This window comes from Hylobates moloch, unplaced genomic scaffold (assembly GCF_009828535.3).
Source record: "Hylobates moloch isolate HMO894 unplaced genomic scaffold, HMol_V3 SCAFFOLD_12, whole genome shotgun sequence".
NCBI classification, from domain to species: Eukaryota; Metazoa; Chordata; class Mammalia; order Primates; family Hylobatidae; genus Hylobates; species Hylobates moloch.
In genome coordinates, this window is record NW_026652287.1 from 75,962,128 (window position 1) to 75,975,534 (window position 13,407).

The 13,407-nt window shown below is 45.0% G+C and overlaps 1 protein-coding gene across 1 annotated transcript; it reads right to left on the bottom strand.

The window, feature by feature from the left end:
* Window positions 1-10,937: 10,937 nt before the first annotated feature.
* PHLDA1 (pleckstrin homology like domain family A member 1) lies at window positions 10,938-13,162 on the bottom strand. Its single transcript, XM_032170790.2, has 2 exons — window positions 11,890-13,162; window positions 10,938-11,462 (listed from the first exon to the last, which is right to left on the bottom strand). Exon 1 carries the CDS (start codon window positions 13,125-13,127, stop codon window positions 11,916-11,918), a length of 1,212 nt encoding a protein of 403 aa, XP_032026681.1. The 5' UTR covers window positions 13,128-13,162; the 3' UTR covers window positions 10,938-11,462; window positions 11,890-11,915.
* Between the last annotated feature and the right edge of the window lie 245 nt (window positions 13,163-13,407).

Below are 13,407 nucleotides of genomic sequence, written 5' to 3' on the forward strand. Positions count from 1 at the left end.
CATGGAAACTGGAATTTGGTTCTAATCATGTCTTTAACTTTAACTGCCTGTGTGACCTTGGGTGGCTAACTGACACCTCCTCACTTCATTTTTCTTCACTGTAAAATGGGGAAGGATGGATGCTACATCATCTAAACTTCCAAAATGCCATGATCAACTCTGATTTCAAACTCAGTATTTCTGCAGGTAGGAGAGAGATTATTGCCCAACATTTTTTAGAAAGCAAACTCAAACCAGGGTCCACCAGCTGTTAAGACAGCCATGAAGCTCAGGTCTTCCGGCAGCTACCCGGCACTACTTACAGGCATCAGGGATTTCATTTGAACCTCTGGCAATAATTACAATTATTCCGTAGTGAGCCAGCACATTGTGGCAAGGATTAAATGCTTTCTCACGCCTGCAAATGCAACCCATATACAAATGCAATCCACCTGAGGAGTCTCCTTTTCTGTCAGAAACTAAAAAAGTAAGTCACTGAATTGTTCTCCCACTGAGACCACAGTCATCCCCTCCAGCGGTGGTGTTGAAATGTGGCGACAGGAAATTACAAAGGGACCTGGCACTACCACAGACCACTGCTTTGTCATAGGTGTTCGGGCAGGATAGGCCCCACCCTCAAAGCAGGACGCTCAAAGCTCTAAGGAAGCCACTCTGCCCAGGGCTGCTTCAAACCCTTAGAGATCAGGTTCTGCACCAAAAAACTGACAAGCCCGCCTTCATATGCCATGAAAAGTTACTAGCAAGAAGAGTAAAAACAGTAATTATAATACACACACATACACACACACAGTGTATATATTTGTTGGTTCCTTGGAAGGATCATTAAAGGCAGGTGTTTACCAACTACAGCCAACCAACTGTGGTCAAGCTTTGTAGAAATGAACATTTCTTTAACAACTAAAAACCAAAAAGAACTGTTAGAAGTCTGGCTTCTTTGGCTGTGATTAGTCACAAAGCTGGTCTGCAGTTTTGGGGTCATGAGTCAGCTCTGATGGGGTAAGCCACACTACTGGTTAGAATTTGCTACGGCAAAGTTCAAAATATTTGCAAAATAAGTCAACTGTATGAGCTATCAGCTTCTGGAGAAAGCCAGTGGAGGATAGTAACATAATTAAAACTTTGAAACTCCCCAAGGGTCATTTCCTGTTTCTTTCTCCCCAATACTTGAATACTCATTTATCAGTTGCTTTGGAAGCACAGGATGTCTGGTCTTAAAAGACGGCAGTACGTGTTTGCTCACTCCATTATAAACGACTTTGGCAGTCCTTAAGAGTATACAACATAACCGCATTGACTATTTTTTCAAGTTTTCATTTCCGGAGCCTAACTAAATATCAAATGCTTCAGGTGAATGCTCTGGCAAAAAGCAAGCCATTCTCACATCGACTCTATCTCAGAAGCAGCTAATTCTGACTCTGCGTCTAGGAGTAACAAAGGGGACCTCTTTATCCTCAGGTCCTGACAATCCCTTCAAGATAAAATCAGATTCTGAACAATCCTCAAACCAATTAAATTTGCCTATAGCAACAGTCTATCCCAGATCATCTAAATTTCCACACTGTTGTGGCCCCCACTGGTGCCATCTTTGATAAACAGACTTACTTTGTAGGCCAGTAAGGCTAGAGCTCTAGAACACTCCCACCATGACGTTTATTTGATTATGGCCTTTCTGTGTAGCTGGTGAGGGCTTCCCACCAGGTCTTTGAGAAAAAAAGCAAGTAAGGATATTTTGCGGAATAAATTCATATGGCCAATGAGTTCATTATTCAAGTTTTCCTCTGTCAATAATTCTGGATAGTTGGAATGTTGTGTTGACATGATTCCTTCTACTTTAACATAAATATAAATTTGGGTCAAATTTTACAAAAAACTAGGAATTACTTGATACTTTTTTTTAAGTTACGGTAACATCTTATTTCCCTTTCTTTTTTAAAACTTTTGTTTCTCTTTTTTTAATAAGCCTTTGTCAGAATCTAAAAAAAAAAAAAAAAAAAAAAATAGAGATGGGCTTCTTGCTATGCTGCCCAGGCTAGTCTTGAACTCCTGGCCTCAAGTGATCCTCTTGCCTTGGCCTCCCAAAGTGCTCGGATTACAGTCATGAGCCACCATGCCCAGCCCATCCTAGTTCTTAAAACCAGATTATTTGGATTGAAATATACATATGTATATGAATATATAATATCTAATTCCTCTTAAAATGGAATCCAGATAATAATGTTTGCATTTTCATGATGCTTTACTGTAAGTAAAGTGGCTAAGTGGTGCCTCCGGGACTTGAACTCATGCAGATTTTACTGCCACTTCATAGTATGTTCATAACAGCTTCTCTCAGCAGGGCTATTATTCCCACTTACAAATGAGCAGACTAAGGCTCATAGAGATTTAATGAGCTGCTAATGTCAGAAGACTAAGAGTCAGAACTAGAATCCCAGTTCATGCTTTTTATTCAATATAATCTATGCATGATGATGTTTATTGCAGCTGTATTGTTAACAGCATAACAACAGAAAATCACCAGATGGCAATAGGCAAATAAGTGAAATAATACACCAACTAAATGGCATATTATGCTGTCATTAACGTTATGACTTTAAACAATAATAATAAGGATGAGAGCTACCACTTACTGAATGCTTACTTTGCGACAGGAACAGCCACAGTCCTTTATGTGAACTAATTTTGGTTTCACAACTCCATGAGACAGGTACTATCATTGTCTGCATTGCATACGCTGAAAACTGAGGCTAAAATAAATTAAATTACTTGCCCAGAGCAACTCAGCTAAGAATGAGACTGATTCCAAAGCAGGGTTTCTCAACCTTGGTATGATTGACATTTTGGGTGGGGTAATTCTTTGTTGTAGGTGGGGCTCTCCTGTGCATTGTAGAATATTTAGCAGCATCCTTGGCCTCTACTCACCACTTGTGATAACCAAAAATGTCTCCAAACGTTGCTAAATGTCTTCTGGGGGACATTGAGAGCCACTACCCTAAAGCCTATGCTTCACCGCTATGCTGTTTACTCCCCTGCCAACACCACCAGCCTTCCTACAGAACTTGGTGGTGGGAACATACATATATTCACATACAGAAACAGATATGGTCAGAGACAGGATTTCCTGAGATACAGGTTCTGAGATTTGACGGCAGGAGGTTAGGGGGAGAGCGAGTGTTCCCACCCCAAGTAGTGCTTTTGGGAAGCTCACCTGTGAGGAAGCAAGGGAAACAGAATTGAGCCGAGTGAGAGCTGGACTACAATGCCCACTGGTTGTGACAGGCCTCTGCCAATTCCACAGGCAGCTCTGCAACTGGGATGATCCTTTACAGTTGGCCTGGCCTTCATCCACTCCCCATAGACCCATCACTGGATGCGGGCTACCCCCAAGGACGGGGTGTGTTCTAGGACAGGGAAAGGACTTGCTGAGAACATGATGTGTCCGGAATTGGTGGGTTCTTGGTCTCACTGACTTCAAGAATGAAGCTGCGGACCCTTGCGGTGAGTTACAGCTCTTAAGGTGGCGCGTCTGGAGTTTGTTCCTTCTGATGTTCGGATGTGTTCGGGGTTTCTTCCTTCTGGTAGGTTCGTGGTCTCGCTGGCTCAGGAGTGAAGCTGCAGACCTTCGCGGTGAGTGTTACAGCTCATAAAAGCAGTGTGGACCCAAAGAGTGAGCAGTAGCAAGATTTATTGCAAAGAGCAAAAGAACAAAGCTTCCACAGCGTGGAAGGGGACCCGAGCGGGTTGCCACTGCTGGCTCGGGCAGCCTGCTTTTATTCTCTTATCTGGCCCCACCCACATCCTGCTGATTGGTAGAGCCGAGTGGTCTGTTTTAACAGGGTGCTGATTGGTGCATTTACAATCCCTGAGCTAGACATTAAAGTTCTCCACGTCCCCATCAGATCAGTTAGATACAGAGTATCGACACAAAGGTTCTCCAAGGGCCCCCCAGAGCAGCTAGATACAGAGTGTCGATTGGTGCATTCACAGACCCTGAGCTAGACACAGGGTGCTGATTGGTGTATTTACAATCCTTGAGCTAGACATAAAGGTTCTCCACATCTCCACCAGACTCAGGAGCCCAGCTGGCTTCACCCAGTGCATCCCGCACCGGGGCTGCAGGTGGAGCTGCCTGTCAGTCCCACGCCCTGCGCTCGCACTCCTCAGCCCTTGGGTGGTCGATGGGACTGGGTGCCGTGAAGCAGGGGGTGGCGCTCGTCGGGGAGGCTCAGGCCGCACAGGAGCCCATGGAGGGGGTGGGAGGCTCAGGCATGGTGGGCTGCAGGTCCCGAGCCCTGCCCCGTGGGAAGGCAGCTAAGGCCCGGTGAGAAATCGAGCGCAGCACCGGTGGGCTGGCACTGCTGGGGGACCCAGCACACCCTCCGCAGCTGCTGGCTCGGGTGCTAAGTCCCTCATTGCCCGGGGCCGGCAAGGCCGGCCGGCTGCTCCAAGTGTGGGGCCCGCCAAGCCCACGCCCACCCAGAACTCCAGCTGGCCCGCAAGCGCCGCACGCAGCCCCGGTTCCCGCTCGCGCCTCTCCCTCCACACCTCCCTGCAAGCTGAGGGAGCCGCTCCTGCCTTGGCCAGCCCAGAAAGGGGCTCCCACAGTGCACGGGTGGGCTGAAGGGCTCCTCAAGTGCCGCCAAAGTGGGAGCCCAGGCAGAGGAGGCGCCGAGAGCGAGCGAGGGCTGTGAGGACTGCCAGCATGCTGTCACCTCTCAATGATAGCCACCAGCACTTGCACATACGGTGACTGAATGCCCTCTCTGTCCTGAAGTGGCAATCTAGGCAGAACACCACAGCTACATATATGACTATTTTGATAGAATAATTTATAAATAACTTAAAATATACGAGCATGTGGACCAAGACTGGAAAGTAATAAGCAAATGAAAATTGTCATTAAAATGGTAGTGCTTGCAGGCATGGTGGCTGATCCCTGTAATCCTGGGACTTTGGGAGGCTAAGGTGGGTGGATGCTTGAGCCCAGGAGTTCCAGGCTGCAGCGAGCTATGATCACACCACTGAACTCCAGTCTGGGCAACAGAGCAAGACCATGTCTCTAAAAAATAATAAAAATTGGCCAGGCGCAGTGGTTCACGCTTGTAATCCCAGCACTTTGGGAGGCTAAGGCAGGTGGATCACCTGAGGTCAGGAGTTCGAGACCAGCCTGGCCAACATGGTGAAACCCTGTCTCTACTAAAAATACAAAAATACAGGCGTGGTGGTGTGGGCCTGTAATCCCAGCTACTCAGGAAGCTGAGGCAGGAGAATAGCTTGAACCCAGGAGGCAGAGGTTGCAGTGAGTAGAGATTGTGCCATTGCATCTCAGAGTCTGGGCGACAGAGTAAAACTCAGTCTCCAAAGAAATAATAATAATAATAAAATTTTAAATAGTATTTCTATAATGTATTTTTTCTCTTTTTTCAAAGTTGAATACAAGGATGTGGTCAGCCATACGGTTCTTACCATTAAAAAAGAAGTGCTGAGGCCAGGCATGGTGGCTCACGCCTGTAGTCCCAGCACTTTGGGATGCCAAGGCAGCTGGATCACTTGTGGTCAGGAGTTCAAGACCAGACTGGGTGACATGGTGAAACCCCATCTGTACTACAAATACAAAAATTAGCCATTGTGGTGGCACATGCCTGTAATCCCAGCTACTCAGGAGACTGATGTGGGAGAATTGAACCCCGGAGGTGGAGATTGCAGTGAGCCAAGATGGCGCTACTGTACTCCAGCCTGGGCAACAAAGCAAGACTGTTTTAAATAAATAAATAAATAAGTGCTGAGATCTCAGAAAATACACTGCCTAGCTTCAGAATACCATATATTATATATTCATATGGCTATAATGATTCCCCACCTGTTTATCCATCCTAATGCAAGGAGCTTCCTTTCATAGTAATGCCAGGCACTGCTCTAAGTACTTTTATGTATCCTAACTTATTAAATCTCCTCAACCACCCTAAAGTAAGTACCTTTATAAACTCCATTTTACAGAAAAGGAAACTGAGTTTCCAAGAGTTTAAGTAATTCAAGATCTACACAGCTAATAATTGTGAAACTGGGACTTGAAGCCGTGTACTGTGACTCTCAAATCCTGGCTCTTACCAATCCTGGGCTACCACCTACTATATACATTTATTTCACACCGTGTCCCTGAAGTCCCCTCAGCATGACAGTAATTTGTCTTCTCACATTCTTTCTTTAAAAAACAAAACAAAACAAACTAGAGTAGTAAAGCTGTCAATGCAAGACTATGCTAAGGGATAAGGGATAAAAAAATGCCTTCAAGTTTCCTATTTTAAAGTCTTTCGAGATTTAAAGGCTTTTAGATGCCAGTGGAGATTGTAAGAATAAAGTTATGCTATTTTTCTTTAAAGAATCAAGTCCCTCTTCTGCTTTCAACACAGAATAGGAAGGTCTATGAATACCTGTTTGAAGGATGACTCAGAGACAAAGCTTTACCCTCCCAAGAGACATAAGAGAACTAGACTACTTCTGGGACTCGAAAGGGAATTGCTGTTGAGCTGATTCACTAGGGACTGTTTCTGGTCCTCTGGGAAACTATTGAAAAATCAATTAAAGTTCATTAGCATTCTGAAAGATAATTTTTTCACCAACAGACCTGAGCGAATTTTCATACTCCAAATTCCCAGTGAATTTTTAAAAAAATGAATTCCCAACCTCAAAAATGGTCTTTTTTCCCAGAATGCCCAAGCAATTCAGAATCTCTGTTTCACAGGAATACACAATGCATGTGCCAGTTGAACAAGGCCTTCAAAAGGTCCACAGGTCGGTTGTCTCAACAGATAACTTTATTTGAAATGGAATGCATTTTGAAAATATGAAAAATAAATCACATCTCCCCAAAATCTTCTAAGAGACATATTTACACAAGTTATGACCATGCTAAAAAATTCATGAACGTGATGGTGTATAAAGCATTTGGTACATGATGATACTTGCTTTCCAGAAGTTGGCATTTGTATATTATAAAACGTTAAGAAGAAGGCTGACCTCGGAATGTAACAGACAATAGTTTTATGTTTCTTCTCAATATACAGTGACCTGGAAGGACTACCTATTGTTAAAACCTGCTTCCCCACTGCTCAGCCTGCCATCAGCAGTCCAGCTGCAGAGCAGTGGAGAGTAGGTCTCACCAGCTTTTGTGCAGATGCTTCTAACCCAGAGTCCTTCTGCTTCCTTCATTGGACAATATTGCCCTTTCTAAGAAAACCCTTTTAGATCCTGTACTCCATTTAGCAAATGCCCTGCCAGCAAAGTCACAGATGACTTTTTTACCCAATCTTAGGTAAATCTGGATTATCTGCCCAATCGTACAAGTCAAAAAGCCACCCTTGAAAACTGTTGCAAGATTCGAGGAAACAGGTCTTAAGAACCTATCCAACACATGATTCCATAACTAATACATCTTAGGTTGTTTTAGGCAAATAGGTGTACCTCTTGAATCACTGATGGATTCAATATCAAGATCTATAATTTTCACGTTTAAAATTTATTCTGCCGAGGACATTTTACTGGTAGAGCAAAAACCAATCAGTTTGACACACACAAAAAAGAAAATAAACGTTCACAGTCCTATCTTCATAGGATTCTGTGCTATAAAATTGCTCCAGGTTCAAGTCTTAGACCACTCTTCTAAGGCTGCTACCAAATATAATATTAACACTGGAGCCAAGCTAAAACTACATGACTTTTCCCCTAGGGACAGAAAACAAGGGATATGTTTAAACTCATACACTTGCAGCAAACTTTACTGTCAGATTTAAAATTAGGGCTTTCTCTTAAAGGGCTTCTTTAAGAGAAATACAGAGTGTTTGGTATATGAGAGAAAAAAAGAGTTAAAACAGGACTTTCAACTTAATCCAGACTTCCTAACAGTGTTTACATGTGAGGGAAACTCCTTTAAGTAATGTGTATTTTTTATTTTTACCGTCATTGGAGACAAAAAAACAAAAACATAAACATTTGAAGTGAAATTATAAAGATGGCTTGATTTCCACATTAGAGAATCCCAGCTTGCTCAATGAGGAAAATGTTCATTTTAAAAGGGCCCGTTATAGACATTTACTCTCTGACATCAGCACTCCCCATAGAGCATACACAGATCTAAATGGATTTCCACTAAGAAAGTCTGTTTAAGAAGCTTCATCATGATGTTTAGCCTGTCCCAGAATTCATTGTTCTCAGGGAATGACATGAGAGCAAAGAAAAGGAACACTCAGTGAGGCAAGAGACAGCATCTCCCAGATGCTGGGGAGTTACACATTTTGTCCTTCCTTCCTTTGTCCCAACACACAGTTATTGAGCTCACTGTGTATGAGGCTTGGTGCCAACAGAAGTTCAAGGACAAAAGTTCAGTTTCCAGATGGAACATTACTCTTAATTTTCCAACTTTTACATTTTATGTTTATTTAAGGAGTGGGTCTTCTATTGGATCTGCCGTTTCGGTTGAAAAATGCATTTTTAACCTTTTTCCATGAAGCTGATTTGTCAGACTTCAAAATACCTTAGGTGGTTTTGTATCATTTTCTTACAGGTAGAACAGAGCCACTGAGACATTAAATGATGTACATGTATATTTTGTTTTGTTTAGTCTTATTGAGCGTGTTTGCTTTTTTGCTCTGGAAAAATTATTAATAATAATTTCAAAGATGTCAAAACAATAAAAGCCATTCTACTTCTCTCTAATTTCTTAGATTTCACATTAAATGCTAAGAGGGGTTCAGAATAGAAAGTGATAAAGGTCAACATAAATATCACAGCAGACTAAGGAACAAGGGCTATAGAAAGTCAAGAAACCATTATTCTGGGGCCGGGTGTGGTGGCTCACACCTGTAATCCTAGCACTTTGGGAGGCCAAGGCAGATGGATCACCTGAGGTCAGGAGTTCAGGAACAGCCTGACCAATATGGTGAAACCCCATCTCTACTAAAAATACAAAAATTAGCTGGGCGTGGTGGCACTCACCTGTAGTCCCAGCTACTCAGGAGGCTAAGACAGGAGAATGGCACAAACCCAGGAGGCGGAGGTTGCAGTGAGCCGAGATTGTGCCACTGCACTCCAGCCTGGGCGACAGAGCGAGACTCCATCTCAAAAAAAAAAAAAAAAAAGAAAAAAAAAAAGAAACCATGACTCTGGTGGCCCTATTAAGAACCATGGCCACCACGGGGGAAAAAAAAGAAATCCAGCCACCAAGAGGAAGCCTGGGCATATTTTTTTAAGCAATGAAATTACCTAGCCGCATATGTAAGCTAACAACATACAAATGCCTTTTTTAAAACCTACATCAATCTTAATTTGTAAAGTATTTGGTATGGATTTTATTTTTAGTACAAGAATTAAAAAAAAAATCCTCCATTGGGAAAAAACTGTGGTTCATTTGGAGTTATTATGATTTGCATGCATTAAAAATATAGTACTATGAGGTACTCCTCAAAAAGTACAGCCATAGTTCTAAGGAAGCTGAACCAAACTTGATTTAAGAAATCTTTAGATGTGGCTCTCATTTCATATACATATATACATACATATACATATATACATATTCATATATGTGCATATGTGTACACACATGTTCTCATATATGTATATATACATACATATTCATATATGTGTATACATATATACATATGAAACAAGTTTTTAAATGGTGGCAACATATTTTCACAACCGCATCCTAAACAACCACTGGAAGTGGGGGTCCACTTAAGTTTTGTTTGCCATTAGCTTAATAGGGGAAAGCTATTTTAATTTTCCCTGCAACTTTTTGGATATGAGTTATGATCTCAAAATGTCATTTAACTATTGCACTAAAAAGTAACTTGACCTTGGAACTCCTTTCTAGATGGAAGGAGAATAAAGACATCTGTAGCATGTAATTCTATTTTTATTTGTTGACTATATAACCTAGCAGTGGTCTAATACTGACCGTTTCAATTTAAATGCTGGAAAAATACTGACCAAGACTTTCTATGAAAAAGATAATGGAAAACAGAAACCAGTTAGTAAAGCCAGGCAGATAGGAAGTGATTTTCAGCCCCAAGAGGACTTTGTATCATCTATGGCTCCATTTAAACTTAAGTAGCATCTGTCCTGGTGGATTTTGAACATCCTTTTGATTTAACACAGAAGAAGGTTTGTTCTACCTTTAAAAGCACATCCTCTTTTTTTCCCCAACAGACTCTTCCACAAGTGGCTTCTAAGACAAGACTGGGGTTGTTTTCTTACTGAAAATCCTGTGTTTATCCAGTCTTTTCCTTTTCAATTTCTGAGTTTAGCTAACCTAACAACAAAACAGAATTCTCAAATTTCTCACAGAGCAATGAAAAGCAAAACAGTTGGTTTCTCTGATCAACATCATTTTCAGTATGAAAACAAAAAGTTATGACTCCTAGACCTTTGAAATATTTACAAATTGTACTTTAAACAACCAGATTTTTCAGTGTGCTTCTAAAACAAAGTAAAGGGATCAGAAAATGTGGTTCAAGTCAAGTGTGCAAAGCTCTCGAAGAAAGGTCCTGCAGCCTGGACAGGAGTACAAATATTCTCTTATACAAGTTAAATGTACTCTTTCCCTCCACAACATTTTTGAAATGAAACAGCAAATGCATTTATACTCACAAATTAGTCAAAACGCCTCTTCTCCTTATTAAGCCCTTTACACACAGATGATAAAAGCAAGGTTTTCCTACAGGAGATGTGGCCCTACCACATATTCAAGATACAATCATCCTACCATCAGTTAGGTTATGTTTTAAATATTTTGAAATCAGGTATCCTTACTACTGATTTCCTTTCAGAAACTATCTTGAGCATTAGATTTTCATAATTACACCATTTTTAACTTCTAGCTTTTTTAAACTTCTAGACAAACTATATGTCTGAGCAAAAACAAAAACAAAAATCCTCAAAAAAAGTAGTATCAGAGTTTTAATTTCAACCAGTTGGCACAACAATGAAAGTGTCAGACCTTCTGAAAGTACTCGAGGAATAATGAATAGCTTCTTAATGTTTTCCCCTCCACCGCCCTTTTTTATTTTCCAAGATTAGGAATTACTATGGATTAGGTTTTTGAAAATAAAGTTTCCTTTTTGGGAAATGGCCTACATTCAGAAATGTCTTAGAACAAGCATTTAAAAAAAACTAATAAATAATCATCAATCAAAATACATTAAAATAAAATTACAGTACATCATCGCTCCTAGAAAATTCACCATACTAGACGATCCTTTCAAAGGTTCATAAATAAAAGTCTTCTTGACTCGAAATCGTTTCCTGCATCGTGATGAAAAAGTATGCAGAAAACTAAGAAGAATAGCAAGTTTTCGGTAGGGTGATGTCCAAACAACTTCATCTGGTGCGGGGCGGAGAGACTGTTTTGCTTTTGATCCAAGTGAAGACAATAGAAATGTGCTCGTCCCACTTCCTCAAGTCCTCAAAACCTGGAAAGAAATGACACCGAGTGAAGTAGGTGGCTAAGAACCCTCCGAGACCAGTTCTGTTCGGGCCGGTCCGCCTGACAAAGCGGGCTCAGAAAGACACCGCGGTGTTTCCCTCAACTGCCCAAACACATAGTCAAGTGGGGCTGGGGGACGCACCACGGGACAAGGACGGTCGTGATGGGCACGGTCGTGATGGCCGCGGGAGCGGTCCGCGAGGCCCCCTGCCTGGCCCGGATCTCCCCAGCCTCCCGTCTCTGCCCAGGCTCTCCTAGCTCCAGCTTGTTTCTGTTCCTTCTATCGCCCCAGAAACTTGGAATGAGTTCTGATTTCTCCATACAGGAGCCGAACCTGTGAACAACCTTCCTACTCCTCCCAACTCACTATCCCCGAGACCCACTCCTCAGGGGCGCGAGTGCCGGGACCTTACCTTGTCTTGCCCGGGAGCTGCCCCCTTCAGGCAGAGTTGGAGGTGCTGCGGAGAAGCCGGTGTCCGTGCGGCTGCGAGTGCGGCTGTGGGTGTGGGTGGGGTATTTGGTGCGGATGAGGGTGCGGGTGAGGGTGTGGGTGCGAGTGAGGATGAGAGTGTGGATGTGGATGTGGATGCGGATACGGGTGGAGCTGCTGGGGCTGAGGCTTGGGTTGGGGCTGAGGCTGGGGTTGTGATTGGGGCTGGGGTTGCGGCTGAGGCTGAGGCTGGGGTTGGGGTTGGGGTTGGGGTTGCGGTTGGGGCTGGAGCTGCGGCTGCGGCTGCGAGGGGGGCTGCTGCTGGACCAGGTGCTGCTGCTTCTGCCGCGTGGACTTGACCGCCAGGATGGCCTGACGATTCTTGTACTGCACCATCTGCAGCGTGATCTCGGCGTTCCAGCCCTGGTCTTGCGGGCACCGAAAGTCGATCTCCTTGCCCTCTGCCATCACCACAGTGAAGTACATGTACTTGCCCTTGCGCTCCACACAGTCCACGGTCTTCATGTTGGAGAAGTGCAGTTCCTTGAGCTTGACCGGCGGCTCGAGGCTGGCGACAGCGGGGCCACTGGGTTGGGACGGCTCGGCCGGCCCCTGCCCGGGCTGTTGTTGCTGCTGCTGCTGTTGCTGCTGCTGGTGTTGCAGCTGCTTGGGCGGGATAAGCAGCAGCCCTTCCTCGGTGAGGATGCAACACTTTTTCTTCCAGAGCTGCAACAAGCCGTCGCTGCGCTTCTCCAGCACGCCCTCCTTCAGCGCTTTGCAGCCGCTGCTCTCCAGCATCCTCCCAGCATAAGAGGGGCCGCCGCTTGGCTCGGCCTCTCCGTTTCCAGCCGCGCGGGCCGGGGGCAGCAGCAGCAGCCGAGCGCCGTCCTCGCCCCAGCGGCTCCCACGGCCGCCTGCCCGGAGCGCGCAGAGGAGGCTAACACGCAGGAGGCAGAGCGGCGGTGGCGGCTCTGGGTCCCGGCAGAGGGACAGCCGCGTCCTGATGCGCCACAAGGTCCCGGAGCTCCGAGCTGCCGGGCCTCTGCCGTCCTCTTGCGAGCGCTCACTGAAGGGTACTGGCCGGGCCCCCTCGCGGCGCTTTTGAATGGGCCATCTTCCCCACCCCCGAGTGACACCCAGCGGAAAAGGCGGCTCCCGGCGCCCGCACCGCGGGGGAAAGCCCAGCTCCGAGAGGCGCTCGGCAGCCGGCGCACGCCTCATTAACTTGGGGCCTTTCCAAAGCCGGCTGCGTCCACGCCCCCCCGCGTCCCTCGCTCCGCCTCTCGCCGCCCACTTGCTTCCGCGCTTGTTCCCCTGGAAGGCGACCCGGACCCGAGCCCCGGAAACTCCTCTCCTGTACCCAGGGCGATCGCCCAAGGAGCCCTGGCTGCCTGACGACTACTGCCGACGCTCACAGGGCGCTGCGAGGCCATCCCCAGCGTCCCGCTTCTCCCCGGCCCGCGGGGCTCTCTGCTAACAGCCTCAGAAAGTGAGGACGGGG